Below are 27,730 nucleotides of genomic sequence, written 5' to 3' on the forward strand. Positions count from 1 at the left end.
CATATCAATGTCCTGGAGATGAGAGCAGTACTTCTAGCATTGCAATACTTTCAGGACTCTCTTCCTCTAGGGACAATTGCAATACAGACAGACAATATGTCAATGGTTTGGTATTTGAACAAGCAAGGTGGGACCAAGTCTTATCCCCTTTGCCAAGAAGCCCTCAGAGTATGGCATTGGGCAATGTCATCCCAGCGCTTTCTGTTAGCAATGCACATCCCGGGCAAATCCAACGTCATAGCGGACAGACTGAGCAGGGCAATTTTATTGCCCCATGAATGGTCCCTCAAACAAGAGATTGCAGACAGGATTTTCTGCGATTGGGGTCAGCCTTCCTGCGACCTGTTTGCCAGTCATATCAACAACAAATGCAGAAGCTATTTTGCCCTGATTCCCATGCTAGGTCACTCCCCGAGGGATGCTGTTGTCCACGATTGTCCCCGGGTCTCCTCTACGCATTTCCCCCAATTCCTCTGATACCCAGATTCTTACAGAAAGCAAAGTCGCTTGGACAGACGATCATCCTTATAGCCCCTCATTGGCCTTGGCAGATGTGGTTTCTATTTCTTTACCATCACATTCTGGAAGACCCATGGATCCTGGACCCAGTTATGAAGTTACTGACACATCCGTCAGGGGATCTTCATCCATCATTGCAGACACTGAAGCTAACTGCTTGGCTGCTCCAATTCATCGCATAGCCAGGCTATATAATCTTTCCCATGACACTAGTCAAATTTTTTTGGCTTCCCATAAACCTTCCACTAGAAAATTGTATCGTAAGTGGAAGACATTTTCCATTTGGGCTTCTTCCCATAACATTGATCCTTACCAAGCGCCATTGTCTTCTGTTTTACAATTCTTGACAGAAATTTTCAACAAAGGAGCAGCGGCTGGTACGGTGTGAGTACAATTAGCTGCTATATCTAATTTCCATCTAGGGATCGATGGATTGAATATTATGGCTCACCAGTTATCTAAGGCTTTTCTAAAAGGTTCTTTTCACATGAGGCCTCCAGTGAAGACACCTTACTCTCCCTGGAATTCGAATTTTATCTTATCTCGCATCATTCTTCCTCCCTTTGAGTATGCATCATCTTGTGAACTAAAATTTCTATCGTGGAAAACTATCTTCCTCGTAGCCATCACTTCAGCCCGCAGAGTGTCAGAGCTCCAAGCCGTATCCATCAAGCCCCCTTATTTGGTCTTCCATGCTGATAGAGTATCTCTCAGGACAAAGCCATCCTTTTTGCCTAAAGTATGTTCTGAGATTAACATCAATCAAGTCATTGAGTTGCCTGTTTTTTCCCCTAATCACACCAACAAATTGGAATATATGTTGCACAAACTCGATGTTCACAGACAACTTAGATTTTATTTAGACAGAACAAAAGACATTAGGAAATCAGATCAGCTTTTTGTGTCTTTTTCTGAGGCCAGTAAAGGTAACCAGTTGCCAAAACAACCCTGTCTAAGTGGTTGTCTGATTGTATCACTTACACATATTGTTGTCATAACATGCCCTTGTCTAGTTAGGTGAAGGCTCATTCAACCAGAGCAGTTTCTACCTCTTCAGCCTTTCAAGCCAAATTACCTTTGGACAACATCTGTGCAGCATCCACATGGTCTAAACCTCACACTTTTATAACTCATTACAAAGTGGATAAGGCCTCCAGGGACAGGGCTTCATTTGGTTCTACGGTTCGGAAGAGTGTACTTCCATGAGCGACCCAACATCAGGATGCTAGGGACGCTACCCATCAGTGAAGAATGAATGGCGAGATTGAACAGCTTCACATAAAGAAGTTATGTACTCACCATAACGTTCTATGTGAGTTGTTCCATCTCGCCTTCATTCTGAAGTCCCTCCCTCCTTCCCCCTCCCGGCTGACACTTGACCTGGAGGCTGTCTTCATCCTGGTTTTTCAATGTGTCTTCATTCCTAGGCAGAATAATTATTGTACTTCTATATGGTATGCAGCAAGCAAGATCTGAGGTAATTCCAGCAGTGCATTGTGGGATAAGGGGGTGGGTCTTGAGCTACTGGAGAACTTTGAGCTTGCTAGTCGGCCATGTCGGAGCCGAGGATTGGCTCCGAACCCATCAGTGAAGAATGAAGGCGAGATGGAACAACTCACATGGAACATTATGGTGAGTACATAACTTCTTTTTTGTCTCCCAGAGGCTGCTCCCCTTTCTGGAATAGACTTTCCATACATTTCAGAGTACTTTGCTCACCCTCTTCTCGTGCAACCTTGATGAGTGGATGGGAAACCACAAAATTGTCCCAGGTGTTCCACCTTTGCCCCTCATTGTCAGGGGCAACAAGTGCTGACTGGGGTTTCTTTTTGGGGATAAAGTTTTAGCTAGGCCTGTAAGGTCCCCAGGGCCATTAACCTAGTAACCTCCTATGATCCTATTCTGAAATGTGCAGCTGAAATGGCAATTAAAATGTTTTATTCATGATTAGTAGCAAGAGATAGGTATTTAATGACCCTCATGTGCAAGGGATCTTTACCAGCTTTTAAAGCTAAAGATATCCCTGCCTGATGTCACAATGCCAACAGTTCTACCCACTCCATTCCCCCATTAAACTTTCTTCCTAAACTTTGACTTTCATCCCAGATAGCTAAAAGCTACTGCAACACCAATATAATGGTGAACATAGAAACTTACCATAATGGAAAATGTTTGAATAGATCAATATTGAAGTACTAACACCCTTCATCCCCCTTTTATTTTTCTATTTTCCCCTATCTGTGGTGGGATCCCTGTCTCATTTGTTCCTTTTTTTTTGACATGACATTTCAGTTATTTTCTTAGAGCATTAGATTTCAGCCTCTCTCTTTAGGGCAAGAAAACTCTGAATTTTTGGTGCACCCATATATCTTGATACCTGCATGCTAACTTGCTTTGGTGAATATGGTTCACAATGAAGGCACCCAGTGCTTTTGCAGACTCGTCAGACATCCACTATCCTTGGCAAGTACATCCCATATAGGTGAAAGTTACTATAACAATTATGTATTCAGACATCTACTGTCATAGTAGATCTAGTTCTTTTCTCAATTCTTTCTAAGCTTCCTCTGATTGATTCTTATATCATGCAGTATCTTCTTTAATCTGTTTATTATCCCATATCACAATTTTCTCTTCTCAGCTATACTAGAAAAGCCCCCAGGCTGGTCTTTATCTTATTGTTCCTCTTTCCTGCTTTATTTGTCTGTACTCTGCTATCAGTCATTGGTATGGGAAACCATCCTTAACTTGCAGTTCATTTACTTGCTTAGCTTCCTCTCACTCTGCTATTTTATTTATTTTTTTCCTGATTTATCTGATCCCATTACCCTGGTTATTTAGATGATTTCCTCCAGTTACTTCCAGCCATCTCCTGTTTTATTTGTGTACCCTTATTCTGTGTAGTTGAGATATCTAAGAAATGCTGTGTCAGAATCATGTGATGCAAACCACCTTCTGGAAAAACAAACACTGCAGCCCTTTGATATGGTTCGGACTGCCAAAATAAAATTTCTATCCTGGTAAAAAATCTTTTAATGCACAAAAAAAATTCATTTTGTTTTATGGAAAATAAGACTTAAGTTTTTTGTATATTGAGATCTTTCCATTCCTAGAAAAACCCTGAATCAGTCCGTTTAGCTTCCTAAACATTTTTGAAGCAGGAAAATGGTTGGACAAGCTTTTTTTTTTTAAACACCTTTATTGAATGTATCACTTGTGACAGAGGCAAGTTTACAGTAATATAAAAGTAATCAAGCTGTTTTAAGTTCACGTTTACAAACATATTTTACATATATTGCTATATATCATATAACCTAAGCAACATTACATAAATTGTTCAACATCTGCCTTTTGTTTAAACAACATCTTTATTAAACCATTACTTTCGACATAGGCAGTCACACATTTATGTAAATAAAAACAAACCACACTGGCATGATCCTAGTTGCAAGCATTTTGCATCATTGTAATCTACCTAATCATTTTCAAACATTACATAGCTCATTTAAGTCCTGCCTTATTTTAAACCTCATTTCTCCCCTATATGAATTGTTCCCACAGTTCACATTTTTTCCTGTGTAGTTTGCTCCTACACTTTTCTGAAGATCTCAAGACCAGTTGTTTTATCTCTGTTACTATATTCACAACTGCTGTTATAGTTGGTTTAGATTTTGATTTCCATTTTCAGTAATTGCTTTTTTGGCAGACACCATAATTAGACATAGCAAGGCTTTACCATGTCTATACAGTTCTGATACTGTATCATAGCTCAGAAAAATCATCTCCCTCTTCACACCAATCTGCCTACCCAGCATCTCTGACAGTGCATCCCACAGGGAGTCCTTAAATTCTGTCAATTCACTGTAGTCCCAGAAAATATGTTCCCAATTGCCACTTTCTTCCCCATCATACCTCCAACATTTGTATCTACCTGAAGAAAAATTCTCTGGAGTCTACTGGGGGTATAAAAATAACTATGTAAACATTTCCAAGCAAAAATCATAAATCATCTAGATTTTGTTGCATATTTGGGAGACATACATATATCCTCCCATTCTTTCTTTGTGAATTGCTTATCAAGTCTCGCTTCCCAATCTTTTCTAATCTCCTCTGATTGATTCTTAGTTATCATGCAATATTTTATATGCTGTACTAATTATTCCTTTTTTTACTGGCAGCTTATGTTCTAGACTTTACTAAAAACTCTACAGTGCTGGTCTTTCATTTAGTATCCCCCTATTTCTTTCTCTTTGCCTATACTCTGATAGCAATCCTTGATAGGGAAGGCAATCTCGAACTTGCAGTTCAAATAAATTTTTGGTGTCTTCCCATTCTATCATCTTTTCCTCTCTAGTTATTTGCTCCCAATACCTTGGTTCCTTAGCCATTTTCTCCAATAAATTCCAGCCCCCCCCCCCCTATGCTTATATCCCTAATTGGAGTCATCCCTGTTGGCAGAATCTCCTTTCTCCTTTCGCATGTTGGCTTAGTTCTTAGGATAGTTTCAGCTACTTTATAGCTATAATAGTCTGTATGATTATTGTTCTCTTTAAAGAACTGCATCCAAAATCCCAGTCTCTCTGTTTCTTGAACTTCCCTCATGTTTCATCATCATACCTTTCCATTTGAATTATAGTTTTCTCCTTGTGCTTATGTATAGGAGCCTTAACTGCATAGCTCTAAGATACCCCCTTCAAATTGGGTAATCCCAGTCTGCCCTGTTCTACTGGAAGAATCAGCTTATTCCACTTGACTCTTGCCATCTTCAACTTCCAGATAATGTCCTTCAGCGCTATATTAATTTCTATCCACAGCTTCTCCTCTGGTTGATAAAAATATGCTTGACCTGTGTATAAGACTAATGGGACTAAAAACATTTTAACTGCGCGTATCTTACTATCCATATAACAAAGCTTCCATTTTCTCAGTTTTTATATTACTTTTTGTTTATCTTTTCCTACATATCCTTAGCTGCCATACCAGAATAATTTTTAATCCATACTCATAAATTCTTTGTTTTATCATGTTCCCATAAATATGGATACTGCTGAACCAATCCATATGTGGGTACATAATTTACCACTATTGCCTTAGTTTTAGCTTCATTAATTTTGTATCCTGAAAAGATCTGAAACTGTCTCAAAATGTTGCACAACACTGTAATATCTCTTTCTGATTTTGTCAGGTATAAAATAATATCAATTGGAAACAGAGCCATCTTTTCATGACTACCATATCAATTATATCCTTGAATTTCTGAATCCCTTATTTTCTTTGCCAGTGGTTCTAAATATAATGCAAATAACAAAAGGGAAATAGGACACCCCTGCCTGGTTCCTCTGCTCAAGCAGAAATTATCAGAGTGGACCCCATCCAATTTACTTTTAGTCTCCAATCCCTCATAATCAACCCTATATTTTTTCAGGAAATGCAAATGCTTCCATTGCCCTGCTCATAAAGTCCCAACTTATTGTGTCAAATGATTTCTCTGCATCAGGACCCACCACCGATGGCATTTTTTTTTTACATTCTGCTTCTTTCTGGATCATCATTGTTTTGTTAATGTTGTCATATGTTTGCCTCCCCTCCACAAAACCATATTTATCCATACCTGTCAGTTTTGGCATTACTTTTGCTATTCTTGTAGCCATTATAGACATGAACACTTTATAATCATGGTTTAGTATTGACATGGGCCTGTATGAAGCTGGATATGATGGATCTTTACCCTCTTTAGGTATTACAGCTACCACTGCTTTCTTTCAGGATGCCGGTACTTCTCCTCCCCTTAAAAACACCATTAAACAAAACCTTCAAAAGCGTTCTCAGTTTTTTCCCTCCTGGCTTCCAAACTTCGACAGGAATAGCATCTATTCCTGGGGACCTTTGTGGAGATTGGTTATACATCACAATTTTTATCTCATCTTGTAAATATTAGTTTTGTAAGTAATGTACCAGTAACATGTATTCTCATACATCTCAGCATATACTGTGACTGTTTCTTTTGAATAACTTATATTTCACTGAATCTGTAACAACTATAAGAAGCTTGTTGACATATATTTACTCTCTTATTCTAAACAACTCAATGAGTTATTTCTTTGTATGTGTTTGTATTGCTTTGCTTTGCACTTGTTTTGTCATTTGTAACCTCTGGAGCTTTTCCGCCCGAGCCTTTGTCAGACTATCCTGGTAACCAAACATTTGATAAATAATCTCCCCCATCCTAACCATTAGTGATCGAGCCTCATCTTCCTCTAACATTGGCATATGTACTTCTTCCGTTAACATTCCCAGTTGTATCTTTTCTTGATTTCCATATTTCTCTGCTTTATACAGACTTTCTGAAATATTTATAATACCGCTGCAGGATCTCTTGTTACCTTCCTTTATTATAGGCTCCCTAAGCTTGGCGACAGCCCTTTCTACTTTCTGTTGCCCAAATCACTGCTAAAAGTTTTCTGCTCTAGTGTTGTTATCAAAAAGCAGTTCAATAGCAATCTTTCAAAACTCATGTATATTATCAAGGTAATGCTTTACTTTCTGCTTAGCATTCTGTAGTTGATCCTCATCTTTTGTGAGATTCCCCCTATTCTGCAATACTTTAACATTTGTCAGTCCCGCTAGATGATTCTTGTTGCTTCTTAACCATAGCTCCCTTTCTTCTATTTCTACCTTATTTTTAAACTCCATCTTAATTTTATCCCACTCCCTAGCTATATTTTCAGAAGTAATTTATATCCTCTCGATTAGCTCCTGAGTAATCCCCACTACTCATTCCTTAAATTTCTCTCTGTTCAGCAGATAGCTGGGAAAGCACCAGTGTCTCATTTTTATTTCATTAGCCTGTGTTTTTATTTTAGCTATTATTGGCACATGATCTGAAATAGTTATTGTGTGCATATCAAGACCTTCAATTAAATGTGCATGTTCCTGTGAAATGTAAATTCTGTCTAACCGAGCCCAGTTTTTATATGTTGGAGAATTCTATGTAAATTCACTCCAAACTCCTATTACTGAATTCACATCTTCTATGCCAAATATTTTCATAAATGTTGTCAGAAATCTACCCTCCTTTGTTATACTTTTCCCTTCTGTGCCTCCCAAACAAATTTTCACTGCTGCAAGTCAAATTCCATTCCCCACCTATAAGTAATATTCCTTGCTGAAAACTGATTATTTCTCCCAAAATTTTCCTAAGCTCCATTATAGCAGTTTTGGGTGAAATATAAATACATGCCAGTTTAATCCTCCTCCCTTGCCAGTAGCCCCTTAGCACTACAAATCTGCCATTATTATTTTTTTTATTTTCTTCTATCACTATTGCAGCTCCTCTTGAAATTAATACAAGTACTCCTATTTTCCTTTTTGGTTGGACAAGCTTTTGCATAGTCTAGATATATATGGATAGCTCCAATATTGCTTGGACATAATTGACTCTTGTAGAAAATCAGTCCAGTTATATTTCCTTTTTGAAAAGGAGGCACCTGAATTGGTTAGGTAATTGTATGCCATTTACCTTACACTACAGTGTATACCTTTGCAAGGAGTATTGATGTCTCAGTCAGCCAGGTCAGCTCAGCTGCTGCTGCATTTCACACCTTTAAATATGTGTCTTTTCAGAATATATGCAAAGCTGCCACTTGGCAAAATGTTACTAAATTTTGTTGAACAGGCAGTCCCAGAACAGAAAATTATTTTCTAGGACTGTTTTGAATGTCATGTTTTCACATCCTGCCAACACCCTAGATCATGGCAGAACTGTTTGGGATTTTGCCCATATCTTTTGCATTAAGTGGTATAAAATTTGACTTTAAAGATTCAAGACTGACAAAATTATCTGGCCTAATTTCCAGTTCTATGGCACTGTTTTCCTGTCATGAACCACATGAAGTTTTACTTTGTAAGATAAATGATTTTTATTTTACAGTTTTCTTTTTGTGATATTTATATTATAATGACCTGCAATGACATTGCAGTTAAAATGATTGATATGTTTTCTTTTTGTACATGGATATCTGAACTGTAATTCTTTTGAGAAATGATAAACCATTGCCATTATTTTTCTCTTGACCCAATCACAGATGGTAGTTCCTGTATTGAAATATGTTCGTGGAGAAAACCTTTCACAGGATCATTGGCTTGATCTTTTCCGGCTTCTTGGTCTTCCAAGAGGGACTACGTTAGAGAAACTGCTGTTTGGAGAGCTACTAAACGTGGCTAATACCATTGTGGAAAAGGCTTTGGAACTTAAAGTATGTCAATTTTTATCAGTTTAAACTGCTTAATATTTTACACTCCAGTCTCTCGACTTAAGATGCTACTTTTGGAAACGATTTAACACTTGGTTACTTCTGTGTTGTCTTGAGATAAAGATGTAGCTATTGTATCTTTTTGTGTCAGTAGCTTAGCAATTTTGGGAAGAGAGGGGCAACTGACCTGGGCTCATAGTGTTGAGGGAGCACAGTCAGCTAGTACAGATCTCTTTAATTCAGTACTGGGTTTAAAAGCTGGTATTGCATTTGCTCTCCATTTGTAGTCTAAACTGTAGCAACTGCTTGCTACAATTTAAAAGAAAAAAAAAATAGAAAATCTCTAACTAAAACCTGTGCGCTGTAGCAGTCCATGCTGGCAGGATATAAACTCTAGCAACTGTTTGCTACAGTTTGAAGTAAGATATTATGTTTTTTTTAATAAAGTGCACCAAAAGGCAGGTTTGGGCAGGGCAGAGAAATGGGACTTGAATGGCTTGGGCAGAGTTGGGGGTGTGGGGATGTATCATGCATCTGGCCCACCTGGTTGGTGTATGAAAAAGGAATGGATGTTTTAGAGTATAATGGTCTGTTTATTACAGATTTTTTTTTTATTGTGCTGATCAGTGGAAGAGCTGAGGGGGGTAGGGCGCTGGTTGGTGGTACTGGCAGAGGACTTTGGTTGAGACAACTGTGCTTTTGGTTTTAATTACTCTTTTCCTTGTTTTATCTTTTGCAGGGAGAGTGGTTTCATAGGCATGATAATGAAGATTGACTAATTCTTTTTCTTTTTTTTGTGTTGCCTTCCATTTTCATGTATGTTAATTGTTCCGCATCCCTTTTTTTGTTCATTTTTGTTTGCTTATTCCCTTGTTACTATTTGCACTGGAGAATGGATTTAATTCCACATTTTTTTTGTCAGGGGAAAGTTGTATGTTGCCCAAGATCACCTTCATTAATTATGTGCCCCTTAGTCCCTCTCACTTTATTTCTGCATTGCCAGCAGCATTAACCAGCTGCATTCTCCATCCCATTAGGTGAGACGGCCACACAGAATTTAAACACGGGACCAGGAATGACTTTTCCTCCTAACTTTAATTTTGTCTAGTGACATAGTAGATGTGCGCACTTGCACATACCATTCAGATCCATCACTGCCCTATACTTGGTGGCAACAGCTAAAGGTGACTGCTGTCACACTTCTTGTTTTTTAACAAGAAAATTCTTTATTAAGTTATTACTTATGACATAGACACTCATACATTTATATAAATTAAAACAAAGCATACATTTGTATAAATGAAAATAAAGCGTATTTACTTTTTAAGTTGCAAACATTATACATCACATATAATCCTTCTATACAGTTGCTGTCAGTCAAATATTACATAGTTCATTCGATTCCTGCCTTCCATTAAATTTCATTCCTCCTCTCCTCCAAAACATTATTCTGCATATATTGTTTCCACAATTTTCATTTTTTCCAAGTAATTTTCTCCTACCCTTTTCTAAAGATTTCACTTCCAATTCCGTTATTTGTGTCTCTGTAATTCAGTACTTCTAGTATTGTAATTTGCTCCTACCTTTTTCCTCAGTGTCCCAGTTCCAGTTGTTTTATCTTTGTTACTATATTCACTTACTTCTACTACAGTGGGTTTAGACTTGGATTTTCATTTCTGTGAATTGCTTTTTTGCAGATGCCAGAATTAAACTCAGCAAGGCCTTACTTTGTTTAGGCAATTCCAATTCTGTATCACAGTTAAGAAACACTTCCTTAGTTACACCAATTTCCTCACCCAGTATTTCTGACAGAGTTGTCTGCAGTTAGTTTTTAAATTCTGCCAACTCATTACACTCACAAAACATATATTCCCAATTACTTCTTTCTTCCTCATCACATCTCAAACGTTGGCAGTCTACCTGAAGAAAATTTGTTTGGAGTATGCATGGGGTATAAAACTACCCATGTAAACATTTCCAAGCAAAGATCCTAAATCTTCTAAACTTCGTTGCATATTTGGGAGCCATACATATATCCTCCCATTGCTTCTTTGTGAATTGCTTATCCACTCTCTCTTCCCAGTCCTTTCTGATTGATTCCTATAGTTATCTTTCAATATTTTATATGCTGTACTAATTATCCCATTTTTAACAGCAGCTTCTGTTCTAGATTCTACCAGAAACTCTACCAGTTTTGATCTTTAACTTAAGATCACCCTATTCCGTTCTCTTTGCCTATACGCTATCAGTCCTTGATAGATAATCAGTCTCTAACCTGCAGTCTAAATGAATACTTGGCCTTCTTTTATTGTGTTACCTTTCCCCCCTCTAATTTTTGCCCCCAATACCTTTGTTGCTTTGCCAGCTTTTTGCAGTAAATTCCAGCCCTCTCTTGCCTATTCTGTGTGCCACTAATTGCAGTCATCCATATAGGCAGAATTTCCTTTCTCCATTGCCTTAGATCTTAGAATATTTTCAGCTGCTTTGTGATTATAATATTCTGCATGGTTATTGTTATTCTCCTTATGGATCTGCATCCAAAATCCCAGTATTTCCTTGTTTCTTGAGCTTCCCCTCTGTTTCATCTTCATCTCTTAACACTTTGAATTATAGGTTTGTTTTTGTGCGATATATAGGAGCCTTAACTGTGCAGCTCTGAAATACCCCATGTAATGTTGTCCTATCTCGCCTTCATTCTTAATAGGTTGGGTTCAGATCCAATCCTCGGATCTGAGACTGCCTTATACACAAGCTTGAAGTCTTCCACTAGTTCATGACTAAAACCCTATCCTATCATGCACTAGGAGAGCTCCCCAGATTTCGTTTGCTGCTAAACAAAATCGGGTGCTCTTCTTACTGGCTCTAGCTAAGTAGACTTCCTTCTTATATTTAGGAGAAAATGTTTGTTTTTTCTAATTGTGTTTTTTCTACTTGATAATTGCTTAAACAAAATTTTCTGCTATTTCTGTGATTAAACTGCTGTTGGCCTTCGTTTTCTCCTTTAGGCCTTTTTTCCCCTATCCTGGCTTTAAACTTAAATAGCCCGTTTTTAGTTAAGAGGGCTTTCTTTTTCCGTTTTATTGGTCTTTCCAGATTGGTTTGTTTCGGTTAGAGAACTGCCTTAAACCATTTAAGTTAGAGGGCTTTTCCTCTCCTTTTTCTCACTCCTCAGAGCATAGCCCATTTAAGTTAGACGGCTCTGCCATCCTTTCCCTTTCTATTACACCTTTTCTAGTTTAGTTTTTTTTACTGCGATTGTTGTTGTAGTTGTTTTTAATAATCTATATATATATATATATATATATATATACACACATATATATATATATATATATATATATATATATATATACACAGTGGATATACAAAGTTTACACACCGCTGTTAAAATGCCAGGTTTTTGTGATCTAAAAAAATGAGACCACAATAAATCATGTCAAAACTTTTCCCAACCTTTAATGTGAACCATGACCTGTACAATTCATTTGAAAAACAAGCAAATCTGTTAGGAGAAAAATATAAAAAAATATAAAACGTACAATAGACTGGTTGCATAAGTGTGCACACCCTTAAACTAATACTTTGTTGAAGCACATTTTGATTTAATTACAGCATTCAGTTGTCTTGGGTACACACCTGCCATCAATTAAAGAGACTCTGATTAACCCCATAATAAAATTCAGCTGTCCTAGTAGGATTTTCCTGACATTTACTCAATAGCCTGCTACAGCAAAAGCCACCATTTGCAGAGAGCTTACAACGCATTAAAGGGATCTCATTTTTGAAAGGTATCAGTTAGGAGAAGGGTACAAAAAAATTTCCACAGCATTTGCTATATCATGGAACACATTGAAGACAATCATCAAAAAGTGGAGAAAATATGGGACAACAGTGATGTTGCAAAGAACTAGACGGCCCTCCAAAATTGATGAAAAACCAAGATGAAATCTGGTTAGGGAGGCTACCAAGATACCTACAGCAACACTGAAGGAGCTGCAGGAATTTCTGGCAAGTACTGATTGTGTTCTGCATATGATAACAATCTCCAGTATTCTCCATATGTCTAGACTATGGGGTAGGGTTGCAAGACGGAAGCCTTTTCTTACACACAAAAACATCCAAGCCCAGCTAAAATTTGCAAAACAATGCATCAAGTCTCCCAAAAGCATGTGGGAAAATGTGTTATGGTCTGATGAGACCAAGGTTGAACTTCTTGGGCGCAATTCCAAAATGTACGTTTGGCGCAAAGACAGCACTTCGCATCACCAAAAGAATACCATCCCCATGGTGAAGCATGGTGGTGGCAGTATCATGCTTTGGGGTTGCTTTTCTTCATCTGGAACTGGGACTTTAGTCAAGGAGGAGGGAATTATGAACAGTTCCAAGTACCAGTCACTTTTGGCCCAAAAGCTTCAGGTGTCTGCTAGAAAGCTGAATATGAAGATGAATTTCACTTTTCAACATGACAATGACTCCAATCATGCATCCAAATCAACAAAAAAATGGCTTCACCAGAAGAAAATTAAAGTTTTGGAATTGCCCAGCCAGAGCCCAGACCTAAATCCAATAGGAAATATGTAGGGTGACCTGAAGAGGGCTGTGCACAAGATATGCCCTCGCAGTCTGAAAGATTTGGAGTGCTTTTGCAAGGAAGAGTTGGCAAATATTATCAAGTCAAAATGTGCCATGCTGATAGACTCCTATCCAAGAAGACTGAATGCTGTAATTAAATCAAAAGGTGCTTCAACAAAGTATTAGTTTAAGTGTATGCACACACAACAAAGTGTGTGCACACTTATGCAACCAGCGTATTATACATTTTTTGTTTTTTTATATTTTTTCCCCTAACAGATTTGTTTGTTTTTCAATTGAATTGTACAGATTATAGGTCATATTAAAGGTGGGAAAAGTTTTGAAATGATATACTGTGGTCTCATTTTTTTATATCACAAAGACCAGGCATTTTAACAGGGGTGTGTAAACTTTTTATATCCATAGTGTGTGTGTGTGTGTGTGTGTGTGTGTGTGTGTGTGTGTGTGTGTGTGTGTGTGTGTGTATGTATGTATGTATATATATATATATATATATATATATATATATATATATATATATATATATATACCTACATATATATATATATATATATATATATATATATATATATATATATATATATATATATATATATATATATGCACACACACATATGTATATATAGAGTGATTGTTAGCTGTTTCCTTTCTTGTTGCTGATTAGTGCATACAATGTTTTCTAAGGATTCTAAATCCTCTGGGTTTTAAAAATGTGAGGAATGTGGACAAAAATGTCCCTTATTGATGGGCATACCATTTGTATTTACTGTTTAGGAGCCATTTATCTCCAAGAGTCCTGTGTGATTTGTCATTCCTTTAGTCACAGGGCGTTGTGGGAAAGAAAGAACAAGCTGATTTTAAGAGGCCTTTTGAAAACCCTCTTCTCCAAAGCAATCCAAGAAGGTCCAGGTTCTTAAGTCTGGCCAATCTCCTCCTTCAAAGTCAGATAAGTCGGGGGAGAGATCTTCATCTTCCAGTGATCCGTCAGAGGCCTCCAAAAAGATGCCCAAAGTTTCTGTTGTGGAACCAAAGGCTGCCGGATCCGAGTGGCGTACTACATCGACTCCATCAATTTCGGCTTTGGTGGACTTTCAGTTGCAGAGCCGGTCACCTGAATTGGAAACGGTATCCCCCACTCTCAGGTCGCCATTGCTCCAGCCCTCCAAATCTCCTGCCCCCTTGGCTCGATCTTTCAGGAGCCTGTCCGACGACGTGGATCATGTAGTGCAGAGGCTTTTAAGGACACCGGTACTCACCAAAGTGTTATCAGATCCAACCCCAAGGGCTTTGGATCCAAACAAATCCTACCCTTCTACACCGATTCCTCCTCCGATCCGACCTCGGACCCGGAATGTCCGGAGCTGATTTTGGTAGAACCGTCAGAACTGAGACCCATCACATGATCTTTGGATCCGAACATTGCTCTGACCATCCATCGAAACTGTAGTCTAGGAGTCTGCATTCTCCAGTCAGGTCCGAGGAGGGGAGTCTGGACAGTCATCTGATCTGATCTTGCCTCTTGGGGCATTGGCTCAGGTGAGCTCAGCTTCTGCCTCAGCCTTGGAGCAGTCCACCTTGGTTCCTGGGATTCCCTCATGTTTGGAACCAGGGGTTTCCTCGGATCGGGGGGGGGGCTTTCGAGGTGATGAGGAGAGTGCTGTCTCCACAGGCAACTCCACTCTCAGGTCTGGACATTCTTCCACCCAAAGACTCCGGTGTCTGTCTCTATACCCTTGCATCCACAGGGACACGGAAATCCTAAGCCTCAGGATGCCCCACTGGGTGCCCCTCTCTGTTCCAAAACCTCTCCATAGTACCCCTCCGAAGAGGTCCCTCAGAAGAGGTTATGCAAGAGAAAGCATTTAGACTCCCCAGAGGTGTTTCTCACTTCAGATACATACCTCAATGAAGTTGAAGGGTCCCCACGATCACCTGCTGATGATGTCTCCTTTGGAGACATCTTGGAAATACTTAAACAGAGAGGTGGCTTGAAGTCCACCAACCCTTCAACGGAGGAGTCTGTCTACCTGAAGGCTTTTGGATCTCACCCTTCCTCCTCTTGGGTATCTCTGCCTTTCGACGAGCTTAGTTTCTTAAAAGACATGGGAGTCTCCAGATTCTGTGGAACCAGTTCCTCGGAGGCCAAATAAGTTCATTACATCTCCTTTGAACAAAACTTTCTAACTAAGGGAGTCCCAATAGTTGCTATGGTGGTGGCAGCAGCAGCCACCAAGAAGGAACTCTCAAAAATATGGAAAGCGAATTTTCTCTTCAATGAAATTTGCTCTTAGGTCACAGAATTACCTGAATTATTTTACCAGATTAAAGAGACATCTCCTGAAAGAGCTAGGAGATACCCTTCAAGGTTCAGTAGCTAAAGGAGTGTCAGAGAAAGTTTCCTTTCAGCCCTGTACCTTAAATTCATTGGTCAACTCCTCCATGAGACTGATTTCTTATGCAGCGGATGGAGCGAGCAGTGCAGCGGGCTCAGGAATTTCCCTAAGGAGTCATTCCTGGGTGCGCTTGTGTGACTTTGCAGAGCCCCTTAAATCTTCCTTTGTGAATGCCCTGTTTGATGGCTCATCCCTGTTCAGGTCTAAAGTCAAGGACACACTAACCAGGTGTGAACAAGAAGGAAGGACTCTCTCTGCCATAGGAGTCCATTTTTCCCTACCTACCAGACCTTACTCCAAAGGTCAGAAAGGTAGTGGGAAAATGTGGTTTTGAAAATACCAGAGAGCTTTCCAGGACACACATGGTGATTCTTCCCCCGGGGCAGAGGGGGAAGTAATAATGGAAGACGCTGACCCAACAGCAGAGGGGGTCTACAGAATCAGGGTGACCGGGAATCCTTCTTTGGTAAGCCCTTTCAGTGCTCCTGAAGGGAGGCCCAGCTCTCCATCTCTGGAGGCAGTCAGGAGGGCCACCTATCTTTGTATCCAAAAGCCTGGCTAACAATAACAAAAGACAAGTGGGTACAAAGCATCATATCCAGAGGTTACTCCATACCCTTTTCTGTCCCCGTCCCAAACATAAAAAACATCCTGGATGTTCCACCCAGTGAAAGGGAGCAGACAACTGTAGAAATTCAAAAGTTGCTAGACAAAACAATCATCTAAACAGTCCCAGCAGGCCAAATGGGATCCAGAACTACTGAAGATTCTTTTTCATTCCAAAGAAAACGGGGGATTGGAGACCAGTTCTGGATCTCAGCAACCTAAACAAGTCTGTAAGAAAATCCAAATTCCGGATGGTAACACTGCAGTCATTTCTCCCTTTTCTGGGACAAGATGGTTGGATGTGCTCAATAGACCTCCAGGATGCTTACTACCACATAAAAATGGACAGGTGATCCAGGAGACACCTGTGCTTTTGGCTGTGAGCCAGCCACTACCAGTTGTGAGCTCCGCTCTTTGGCCTCACTACAGCCCCCAGTGTGTTTACCAAGTATATGGCAGTAGTCGCGCCTCACTTAAGACACCTAGGATGAATTCCGAGTGTTTCCATACTTAGACATCTGGCTCCTAACCACCACCACTGAGCATCTCCTAACAAAATCGCGAGACACCACCTTGCAGCTTTGCTCTCACCTAGGAATCACAATAAACTATGAAAAATCTGCCTTGCTGCCATCTCTGCATATTGTTTTTATAGGAGCAGAATTGGATACAACAAAGATGATGGCCAGACTTCCTCCAGAAAGAGTACAAGTTCTACATTATCAGGTCTTGAATCTTCCTTCCCCAAAAAAAAAAAAAAAGCGCAAGCAAGGATAGTTCTGAAAATCTTGGGGACTATGGCAGCAGCAATAACCTTGATCCCATTAGCACATCTGTGCATGAGATTTCTCCAGTGGCTACTGTCCACTCAGTGTTCGATGCAAGAGCTGACCATGTCCCACAAAATATTCATAATGAAATCTTGCAAGAAAGACCTTCGTTGGTGGCTTTACTCCACTCGTGACGCTAGGTCGACCCTTTGTACTTCCCCAACCACTAGCCACAGTGCCTATGGATGCTTCTTAGATAGGGTGGGAGGGCGTTATATGGGAAAGATAGTCCAAGGCACTTGGCAAGATCACGAGGCCCATTTGCACATCAGTGTCCTAGAGATGAGAGCAGTGTTTTTAACGTTGCTAGCATTCCGGGACACACTTCCGCTGGGAACTATTGCAATACAGACAGACCACATGTCAGTTGTATGGTACATAACAAGGAGGAACCAGATCTTACCCCTCTTTGTCAAGAGGCCCTGAGAGTATGGCACTAGGCAACCTCCTCCCAAAGCTTAGAAATGCACATCCCGGGGAAATCCATTGTGATTGCAGACAAACTCAGCAGGGTGATTCTAATGCCTCCTGAGTGGTCCCTAAAACAGGAGGTGGCGAATGGGGCCAGCCTAGCTGTGACCTATTTGTCACATCCATGAATGCCAAATGCAGCAGCTACTTTGCCCAGATCTCCCCTCTGGGGGAGTCACCAAGGGATGCACTTGTACACGACTGGCCCTCCGGTCTCCTCTACGCTTTTCCTTCCTTTCCATTGATATCCAAACTTCTTCAAAAAGCCAATTACAATTACTTGGGAAGGGACTTAATACTCATTGCCCCATGCTGGCTTCATCAAATCTGGTTCCCCTTCCTGTGGTTTCATCTCCGGGCGAAGCCTTGGATTCTGGACCCACTTCCAGACCTCCTGACACATGCATCAGGAATGCTCCATCCCTCCCTTCAGACTGCCAAGTTGACAGCTTGGCTGCTCCGATTCCATCCATAGCCAGGTTCCCCAACCTTTCTTCATCAGTAAAACATATCCTAATTTTTCTCATACGACTTCAAAGAGAAAGATGTATAGAAAGAAATGGAAGAGATTCTCTTTATGGGCTTCTCATAATCAGACTGACCATTTTTCTGCCCCAGTAGGTTCCATTCTAGAATTCTTGGTGAAACTATTCATTGAAGGCGGAGCCGCAGCTACTATTAGAGTTTAGCTAGCAGTGATATCCAGTTTCCATTTAGGTGAATCAGGCCTCAGTATTATGTCTCACGGACTATGCAAATGCAAAGCTTTTCTTAAAGGTACTTTTTTTATTAAGACCACCTGTTAAGGACCCTCCAGCTCCATGGGACTTGTCCCATTTGATTTTTCACCCTTTTGAGCCAGCATCATCCTGCGATCTCAAAGTTTTGACTTGGAAAACTATTCTTTTGATTACTATTACTTCTGCGAGAAGGGTGTCAGAGCTGCAAGCCTTGTCAGTAAAGCCCCCTCACATGCTTTTCCAAAGAAACAGAGTATCCTTACGAACAAACCCTTCCTTTTTACCCAAAGTATGTTTAGAATCTACTTTGAACCAATCCATAGAACTACCGGTATTTTTCCCTAACTATGAGAATAAGGGGGGAATATATGTTGCACCAACTGGATGTACATAGACAATTACACTTCTACTTACATAGGACAAAGGACTTCAGAAAATCTGACCAACTATTTGTATCCTTTTCAGATGCAAAGAAAGGTGCTCCAATCTCTAAAGTGACACTTTCAAAAATGGCTCTCAGATTGTATAACCTTCGATCTGAAGTAGGAATGTTCATTTGTCTGCAACCTGTGGGTCACGGATCCGATATCGGATCCAAGCCGGCAACTTATTTCAAGCTAATGTATCCGAGCTCCTAGCCCCTCCCTTCACCCATAATCCCCTGCTAACCCTCCATGACCTCAGATCTAGTTTGCCGCGCTTGTGATGGCAGGATCCTTTTTCTTGAGCTCCAGATAAGTGACAAAAACTTAAACTTTTTTCTTCAGAAAACTACTTTTTTTGTTTAAATTAACTTTTATTAAGTGTGTCTGAGTTAGGTTCCCTGTTTTTTGTTTATTTAATACTCTCCCTTCGCTGGTCGCTAGTGTGTGAGTGTTTGTAAGGGAATGGCTGAGGCCCCAAAGGCCATATTTTCGAAATGTACCGAGTGTGGCCATAAGCTCTCCCCGGCTGATGGCCACACTTGGTGCGTCCGGTGCCTTGGGGTTGAACACCTCACCTCGGGCTGTACTATCTGTGCAGCGTTCAACCCCAGGGCACTGAAAGAGCGGAGGTCGAAGCTGGTCCTGGCGGGACTTCTACCCCCGGATTCGGCTTCGGCCTCCGCTTCCTCTACCACTCCTGTGGCTCCATCACAGCCTGTGATGGTTGCCACTCCTGCCCCCCTGCCTCCGACTGGGACTCAAACTCCCGCCAAAGTGTCGGAGGACAGGGAGGCCAGGAGGGAGAAACGGAGGGAGAAGCACCAAAAGCGGCGGGCCGAGACCTCCGTTTCGGCCCTGCCAGCTAAGCGGGCTTCTCCCACCATTGCTTCTAGGTCTCCTCCTCGGCTCCGATCCCCTTCTTTCTCCCCGGGGCCCGAGGAGGAGGAGACCCGATCTCCGACCAGGTCATCGAGGCGGCACTCCAGGCCTGCCTCGGTGGCCTCTTCGAGATCCACATTTAGCTTATCTGATGCAGACTTGGACCAGATGATGCGAAGATTCATCCAGGCCCAACTGCAGATGGGAGTGCTCTTGCCTCCCCCCCCCTCAGGGGGGGAGCTCGATACCTTTTTTCCACCCAATTGCTCCTTCTCCGACCCACTACCCGGGTTTGGAGCGCTCGGAGCCAAGCAGCCTTGGAGCCGGGGGTGGGTCGGCGCCGACAGTACTGTGTACTTTGGATCCGACCCTACCCTCGAGTCTGTCGGATCCGACCTCTTGGAGCCGTGGTCCGAGCTTCGGATCCGGGGGATTCAGTGTGCCTTAGGCTCCGTCCAGGTCGGAGCACACTGGTCCCTCGGATCCGACGGTCTCGGCACCGGCTCCAATCCCTTCATCGGATCCGAGTGGGAGCTGACTTTCGGATCCATTGGAGAGTGGCTCTCCCTCGGCATTCGATGTTGTGGAGAGGGCTCTGTTGAGAGCATCCGGACCCCCGGCCCTTGCATCAACTCCTCCCTGCACTCCCTCTCTGCTGGGCCAGGCTTCCATCACCCGGCCAAAGGGACAGCCTGCTTCGATGTCACAGATAGTTCCATTGGAACAAGATGTCGCTGGCGAGGGCTCCTCGGACAGTCCCCCCGAGGAAGCTCCCGCAAGCATAAGTGCAAAGGAGGCACGTGGACTCCCCTGAGTCCTTAACCAAGACACTGACTTGGAGGAAGGGAAGGCTCCCCAGATCACCCCCTGAGGATGTCTCCTTTGGAGACATCATGGAGATGCTAAGAATCAGAGGTGGGTGGTCTGCCCCCAAGTCTTCATCTGATGAGTCCGTGTTTCTGGAGGCATCCGAGGCAGGCCCGTCTACCTCCTGGGTGTCCCCTCCAGCCAATCCCCTGGTGGACCTTATTACCACCAGGGCATGGAAGGATCCGGACACCGTGGAGCCAATACCCAAATGGCCGGATAGGATTCTTAGCCCCCCCTCTGACCGGTCTCATTGGAGTAAGGGCCCCCCTGTAGATGCCATGTTGACGGCGGCAGCCACAAAGAGGGAATTAGCTCAGGAGAGTCCCTCAGTCCATCCACCGAGCAAAGAGTCTCGTTTGATGGATCGCTTAGGGAAGCGAGTCTTTAGTTCAGCGACCTTCTCTGTAAGGTCTCTGAACTATATGGCACATGTCATCAGGATGCAGCGGGATCTTATCAAAAAATACGCTGCATTCCCCCCTGAGTCCATGTCGGAGGAGGATAAACATTTATACTCCACCCGAATGGCCACTCTAAGATCTATTTCTAGCACCTCTATGCGGCTATTGTCCCACGCCACAGAGGGAGCCGCTAGGGCCAGCGGAGCAGGCCTAGTCATGAGACGTCAGGCCTGGCTCCGTCATTGCGACTTTACGGAGCCCTTTAAAGCATCCTTCGCGAACGCCCCCTTCGATGGTTCTGCCCTTTTTGGCAAAACAGTTCGCGAAACGCTTGTCCAGAGCAAGAAGGACGGGAAGACGTTGTCTGCCGTTGGAGTCCGCTTCTCTGCTCCCCAGCGGTCCTTTTCAAGGAACCAAAAGGGTCAGAAGAAGATGTGGTTCCGAAAATCACAACATTCCCAGCCAGCTCAGGACAACCAGTCCTACCGTGGCAGAGGTGGACAGGGAGGACGTCGCCCTAGGGGCAGAGGGGTTCTGAGAAATTTCGGGTACAGAGAACCTTTCTCTGAACGGCACGCGCAGCAACCCTGAGGGGTTGCCCGGCTGCTCCACTCTGGAGGCAGTCTGCGGGCATTTTTCAAAGCATCTAGCGGCATGGGAGTCCATCACAACAGACCGCTGGGTGCTTCGCATCATATCCAGAGGGTACAAGATACCAATTCTCCATGTCCCCCAATCCAAGAACCTCCCCGATGTACCACCCGATCACAGGGAGGCCGCAGCCGCAGAAATACAGCAGCTGCTAAGAAAGAGCCATCCAGCCAGTCCCCCAAGACCAGCTCAGATTAGGGTTCTACTCCAGGTTCTTTTTGGTGCCAAAAAAGACAGGGGATCTGTGACCCATCCTAGACCTTTTCCGCTTGAACCTGTCAGTAACCAAGGAAAAATTCCGAATGGTCACTCTTCAATGTATCCTCCCCCTTCTGAGGGAGAACGATTGGATGTGCTCTATAGACCTCAAGGATGCGTATTACCACATCTTAATGGACAAACGATCCAGGAGGTTCCTTCGCTTCCGGCTGGGAGCCAGTCACTACCAGTTCAGGGTCCTTCCTTTTGGCCTCACCACAGCCCCCCGGGTGTTCACCAAAGTGTTAGCAGTGATTACGGCCCACCTGAGACGCCAGGGAATTCAGGTCTTCCCGTACCTGGACGACTGGCTCCTGACCGCACCAACAAGGCATCTACTTTGCACAGCCAGAGACTTCTTTCTCCATCTAGCCCCACAACTAGGCATTACTATCAATGGCGGCAAATCTCTACTGGCTCCAACACAGATCATAGAATTTATAGGTGCCAGAATAAACACCAGAGATTTGCGAGCCTTCATAACTGCGGAGAGAATCAGAAATCTTCAACTCCATGTGCGGGCTATCCTTCTTTCAGAGGCTTCACCAGCAGAATTGATCCTGAGGGCACTAGGCTCTATGGCAGCAGCGATTACACTCCTTCCATGCGCCCGCTTGAACATGCGAGTCCTACAATGGACTCTGTTAGTGCAATGGTCCTTCCTATCACTTCCTCTCCACCATCCCATTGCTATCAGCAAGGCTTGCAGAAGGGCGTTACTATGGTGGCTCCAAGCATCAAACTTCCATACAGGCCGACCCTTCTGCACCTCTCCCCCCATCGCCACGGTGACCATGGACGCTTCCCGCCTCGGGTGGGGGGGGGGGGCATTACTCAGGCAGGACAGTCCAAGCCACATGGAACGATACAGAGACCTGTCTGCATATCAACGTTCTGGAGATGAGAGCGGTGCTGTTAGCGTTGCAAGCACTTCAGAGCTTCCTTCCCGCAGGAACGATTGCAATTCACTCAGACAACATGTCAGTGGTCTGGTATATCAACAAACAGGGGGGAACCAGATCTTATCCTCTTTGCCGCGAAGCCATGAGAGTGTGGGAATGGGCGATCACCACCAACCGCTTTCTGATTGCAACGCACATTCCGGGGAGGACCAACGTCCTAGCGGACAAGCTCAGCCGCACCCTTCTTACCCCCTACGAGTGGTCTCTCAATCCTCTAGTAGCGAAGCAGATATTTGCAACATGGGGGCAACCCTGCTGCGATCTTTTTGCATCTCCATCAAACGCCAAATGCGACAATTTCTTCGCTCTAATCCCCCCACCAGGGGAATCTCCAAGAGACGCTCTGGTGCATGCTTGGCCACCCGGTCTACTCTATGCCTATCCTCCTCTTCCAATGATGTTACAACTGTTACAGAAAGCCTCGCGATTGGGGAGCAAAATGATTTTCATTGCCCCATTCTGGCCTCGACAAATTTGGTTCCCTTACCTGTGGTCTCACCTTGTGAATCTCCCTTGGATTCTAGATCCCATCCCGGATCATCTCCCATCCATTGGACTTGCCAACTCCAAACCTGGACAATCTGAAACTGACAGCTTGGTTGCTCCAGTTCCACTCCTAGTTAGGACTCCCGGTATCTCTTCACAAGTCAAAGCCATCCTCGTGGCAGCACATAAGCCTTCCACCAGGAAGGTATATCACAGCAAATGGAAACGTTTTTCCATCTGGACGGAGCGCCGAGAGCTAGATCCCTTTACGGCCCCTCTCACATCCATTTTAGATTTCCTAACTGAACTCCTTCAAGAAGGTGCTAGTTGTTCAACTGTCAAAGTGCAATTGGCAGCCATTTCTCATTATCATGTGGGACATAATACAGGACCCTTGATGTCAGCCAAATTGTGTAAAACCTTTCTCAAGGGTACCTTTTTACTTAGACCTCCTGTAAAAGAAGCCGTACCCCCATGGGATCGTACTTTAGTTCTTCAAGCCTTGACTGCTCCACCCTTTGAACCCGCTGCTACAGTGGTCCTCATATTCTTGTCATGGAAAACGGCATTCCTTGTAGCCATTACTTCTGCGAAAAGAGTGTCGGACCTTCAGGCTGTTTCTGTAAAACCTCCGTATCTGTTCTTTTATCCTGATAGAGTGTACCTCAGGATCAATCCCTCCTTTCTTCCCAAGATAGCATCAGAAACCAACATAAACCAATCCATTAATTTACCGGTTTTCTTCCCTAAATATCAAAATAAGGGTGAATACAAGCTGCACTCATTGGATTTTCATAGGCAGCTTCGTTTTTATTCTCATAGGACGGCTGGCCATAGACAATCCGACCAGCTGTTCGTTTCCTTTGCCAAATTTAATTTGGGGAAAGCTATCTCTAAAGTATCTTTATCTTGCTGGATTTCCCAATGTATCCTGCTAACTTATCAAGCCTCGGGTAGGCCCGCACCTGAAGGAGTTCGTGCTCATTCCACTCGCTCCATTTCTACTTCTGCGGCTTTCAAGTCTAGAGTTCCCTTGGATGATATTTGTTCTGCAGCCACTTGGGCTTCATCTCATACCTTTATTAACCACTACAAGCTAGACCTGCTTTCTAGAGGGAGAGCATCCTTTGGCTCTGCGGTGCTTCATAATATCCTTCCATGATGGCCACCCAGGGTGCAGGTAGCTGGGGACTCTGTTCCACAGGTTGCAGACAAATGAACATTCCTACTTCAGATTTAGAAGTTATGTACTCACCATAACGTTCCATCTGAGTAGGTAGTTCATTTGTCTGCAACCATCCCCCCCTCCTTCCCCCTGACCTTCTTGGATCTATTAGTATTTTTTAGATATCCTTTGTTGGATATATATGGAGAGGCAAACTCGATCTGAGGTCATGGAGGGTTAGCAGGGGATTATGGGTGAAGGGAGGGGCTAGGAGCTCGGATCCATTAGCTTGAAACAAGTTGCCGGCTCGGATCCGATATCGGATCCGTGACCCACAGGTTGCAGACAAATGAACTACCTACTCAGATGGAACGTTATGGTGAGTACATAACTTCTAATTTTCAAATCTCAAAACAAAGATTTTTCCCATAAAGTAAAAGGTCATTCTACAAGAACCATTACAACCTCTTCCGCCTTTCAAGCTAGACTGCTTGTTGATACCGTTTGTGCTGCAGCAACATGGGCAAGGCCACATATCTTTATCACTCATTGCAAAGTTGATTTGGCCTCCAAGAATAGGGCCTCCTTTGATTCCACAGTTCTGAATAATATTTTCCCTTGAACCACCCAAGAAGATGGTGCTGGGGACACCATCCCAGCCTACTAAGATTGAAGTTGAGATAGGACAACATCAGATAAAGAAGTTATGTGCTCACCATAACGTTCCATGTGTGTAGTCCATCTCACCTTCATTCTTACATCCCACCCTCCTTCCCCCAGCCCTTTGCTTCTGGAAGACTGAATTGATACAATTGGGTCTATATTATAAGCACGAAAAGACTAAACCGCGAACGCTGACATGAGTGAAAATGCCGGTAATCGAACTTGCTATTGTGGGGGGGCTGTGCCCCCCACACCCCCGCTAACTATATATTCTAACTCCAAGGTTGCACTACAGTGAGGAAAGGGCAAATATCCCACTACTCACTGTAACACGATCCCACAATCACACTTTCAATTCCCAGCATTTTCGCTCATGTGAGCGTTCTTGGTTTAGTCTTTTTGTGCTTATAATATAGACCCATACAATTGGCTATTTCTGATCTCTGACCTTGATTGCTCCTTAAGGTATTAAACGACTCTTATTTAGTATTCTATTTATATCTGCAAACAAGATGGGATAGGGTTTTAGCCACAAGCTAGTGGAAGACATCGAGCTTGTGTACAAGTCTGAGTCAGATCCAAGGATCCGATCCGAACCCAACCTACTAAGAATGAAGGCAAGATGGACAACACACATGGAACCTTTTGGTGTATACATAACTCCTTTTTCAAATCAGGTAATCCCAAACCACCTTGTTCTATTGGAAGGATCAACTTATGCCATTTTACTCTTGCCCTCTTTTCCTCCCCCTCACAGATAAAAATGTTCAGCTCTTTATTAATTACTATCCCCAACTTCTTATCTGATTGATAAAAATATGCATTACCTGTGTACCTCTGTAAAGGGACTAAAATAATTTTCACTGCTGCTATCTTGCTTTCCGTATCCATAAAGCAGCGCTTCCAGTTTCTCAGTTTTTATATTATCCTTTATTTATTCTCTTCCCACATATCCTTAGCTGCCATAACAGAATCCTTTTTAACCCGTATTCCTAACTACTTCATTTTATCGTGTCCCCATAAATATGGATATTGCTAAACTAATTTTTGTGTGGCTGCATAGTTTACAGCTATACAGCTATTGCCTTCGTTTTAACTTCATTAATTTTGTATCCCCCCAAAAAACTTGAAACTGTCTTGGAGTGTTCCACAACACTGAAATGCCCTTTTTTGGTTTTATCAGGTACAAAATAACATCATCTGCAAATAAAGCCAAGTTTTCTTCATTATCATGCCAGTTGTATCCTTGAATTTCTGAATTTGACTCCTTTATTTTCTTTGCCAGTGGTTCTAAATATAAAGCAAATAAAGGGGAAAGAGGGCACTCCTGTCTGGTTCCTCTGTTCAAACAGAACTTCTCAGAGAGGAAGTCCCCAACTTTAATTTTTTCCTCCAGTCCCTCATATATCCTCCTAATTAACCTTATTATTTTGCCAGGGAACACAAATGCTTCCATTGTCCTACGTATAAAATACCAGCTTACTCTGTCAAATGCTTTCAGTGCATCAAGACCCACCAACAAAGTTTTATTTATTTACATTCTGCTTTCCTCTAAATCCTCATTGTTCTGTTAAACATTTGCCTGCCCTCCACAAAACCACATTGATCCATATCTATGAATTTTGGCATCACCATTGCCATTCTTTTAGCCATTAAAGACATAAACACTTTGTAATCATGGTTTCAATCAAAATGGCCTATATGAAGCTGGATGTGATGGGTCTTCACTGTATTTTGGTGTTACAGCCACCACAGCTTTCTTACAGGGTGTTGGTGCTTCCTATCATTTTAACATAGTGTTGAAAAAAATCTTCCAGGTCTTTATCACTGTTTCCCTCCTAGCTTCCAAACTTGTACAGAAATACCATCTATTCCTTTAGACTTTCCTGTGGATTGGTTATACATCACCATATTTTTCTCATCTCCTTCTATCCTTACTGTTAATAATTTAGCCTCATCTACCACTAACATTGGAAGATTGAATTCTTCCATAAACATTTTAATTTGTTCTTTTAACTTGATTTCCACATTTCTCTGTTTTGTTACTAATTATAATAATATTTCTGAAATATTTTAATATCCTTACAGAATTATTGGTTATTTTCCTTGTTATAGGATCCCTAAGCTTGGCAACAGCCCTTTCTTTTTTCTGTTGCCAGAGTGGTTGTGCTAAAAGCTTTGGTGCTCTGGAGTTATTATCAAAAAACAGTTGCTTAACAGCAACTTTTCGAAGCTCATGCTTATTATCCAGGTAGTCCCGTATTTTCTGTTTTAACACTCTGTAGTTGCGCCAATTAATTCTTCTGTGTGATACCTGTTATTCTGCAATACTTTAACCCTTCTTAGTCCCCCTAAATAATTCTTGTTACTTCTTAAGCATCTGTCTTTTTCTTTTATTTCTGCCCTATTAAACTCAACTTTCATTTTATCTCACTCCCTGGCAATATTTTCTGAAGTAATACCATCTTCCTTAATAACGCCTGAATAATTTTTACTACCCATTCTTTAAATTCCTCTTTGTTTAGCATATTGGTGAGGAAGTGACAATGTCTCAGTTTTGTTTCAT

General features: G+C 42.3%; 1 protein-coding gene across 2 annotated transcripts in view; it reads left to right on the plus strand.

The window, feature by feature from the left end:
- The window catches only part of DYNC2H1 (dynein cytoplasmic 2 heavy chain 1), a 6,555,988-nt gene that overhangs the window by 2,295,135 nt on the left and 4,233,123 nt on the right, over window positions 1–27,730 (plus strand). For both annotated transcript variants that reach the window (XM_044072582.1, XM_044072581.1), the window contains one exon: window positions 8,604–8,774. In XM_044072582.1, the coding sequence (XP_043928517.1) occupies window positions 8,604–8,774 (171 nt within the window). The remainder of the gene's footprint in view (window positions 1–8,603; window positions 8,775–27,730) is intronic.

This window comes from Protopterus annectens, chromosome 5.part0 (genome assembly GCF_019279795.1).
Source record: "Protopterus annectens isolate FY-2018-M chromosome 5.part0, PAN1.0, whole genome shotgun sequence".
In the NCBI taxonomy this organism is placed as follows: Eukaryota; Metazoa; Chordata; order Ceratodontiformes; family Protopteridae; genus Protopterus; species Protopterus annectens.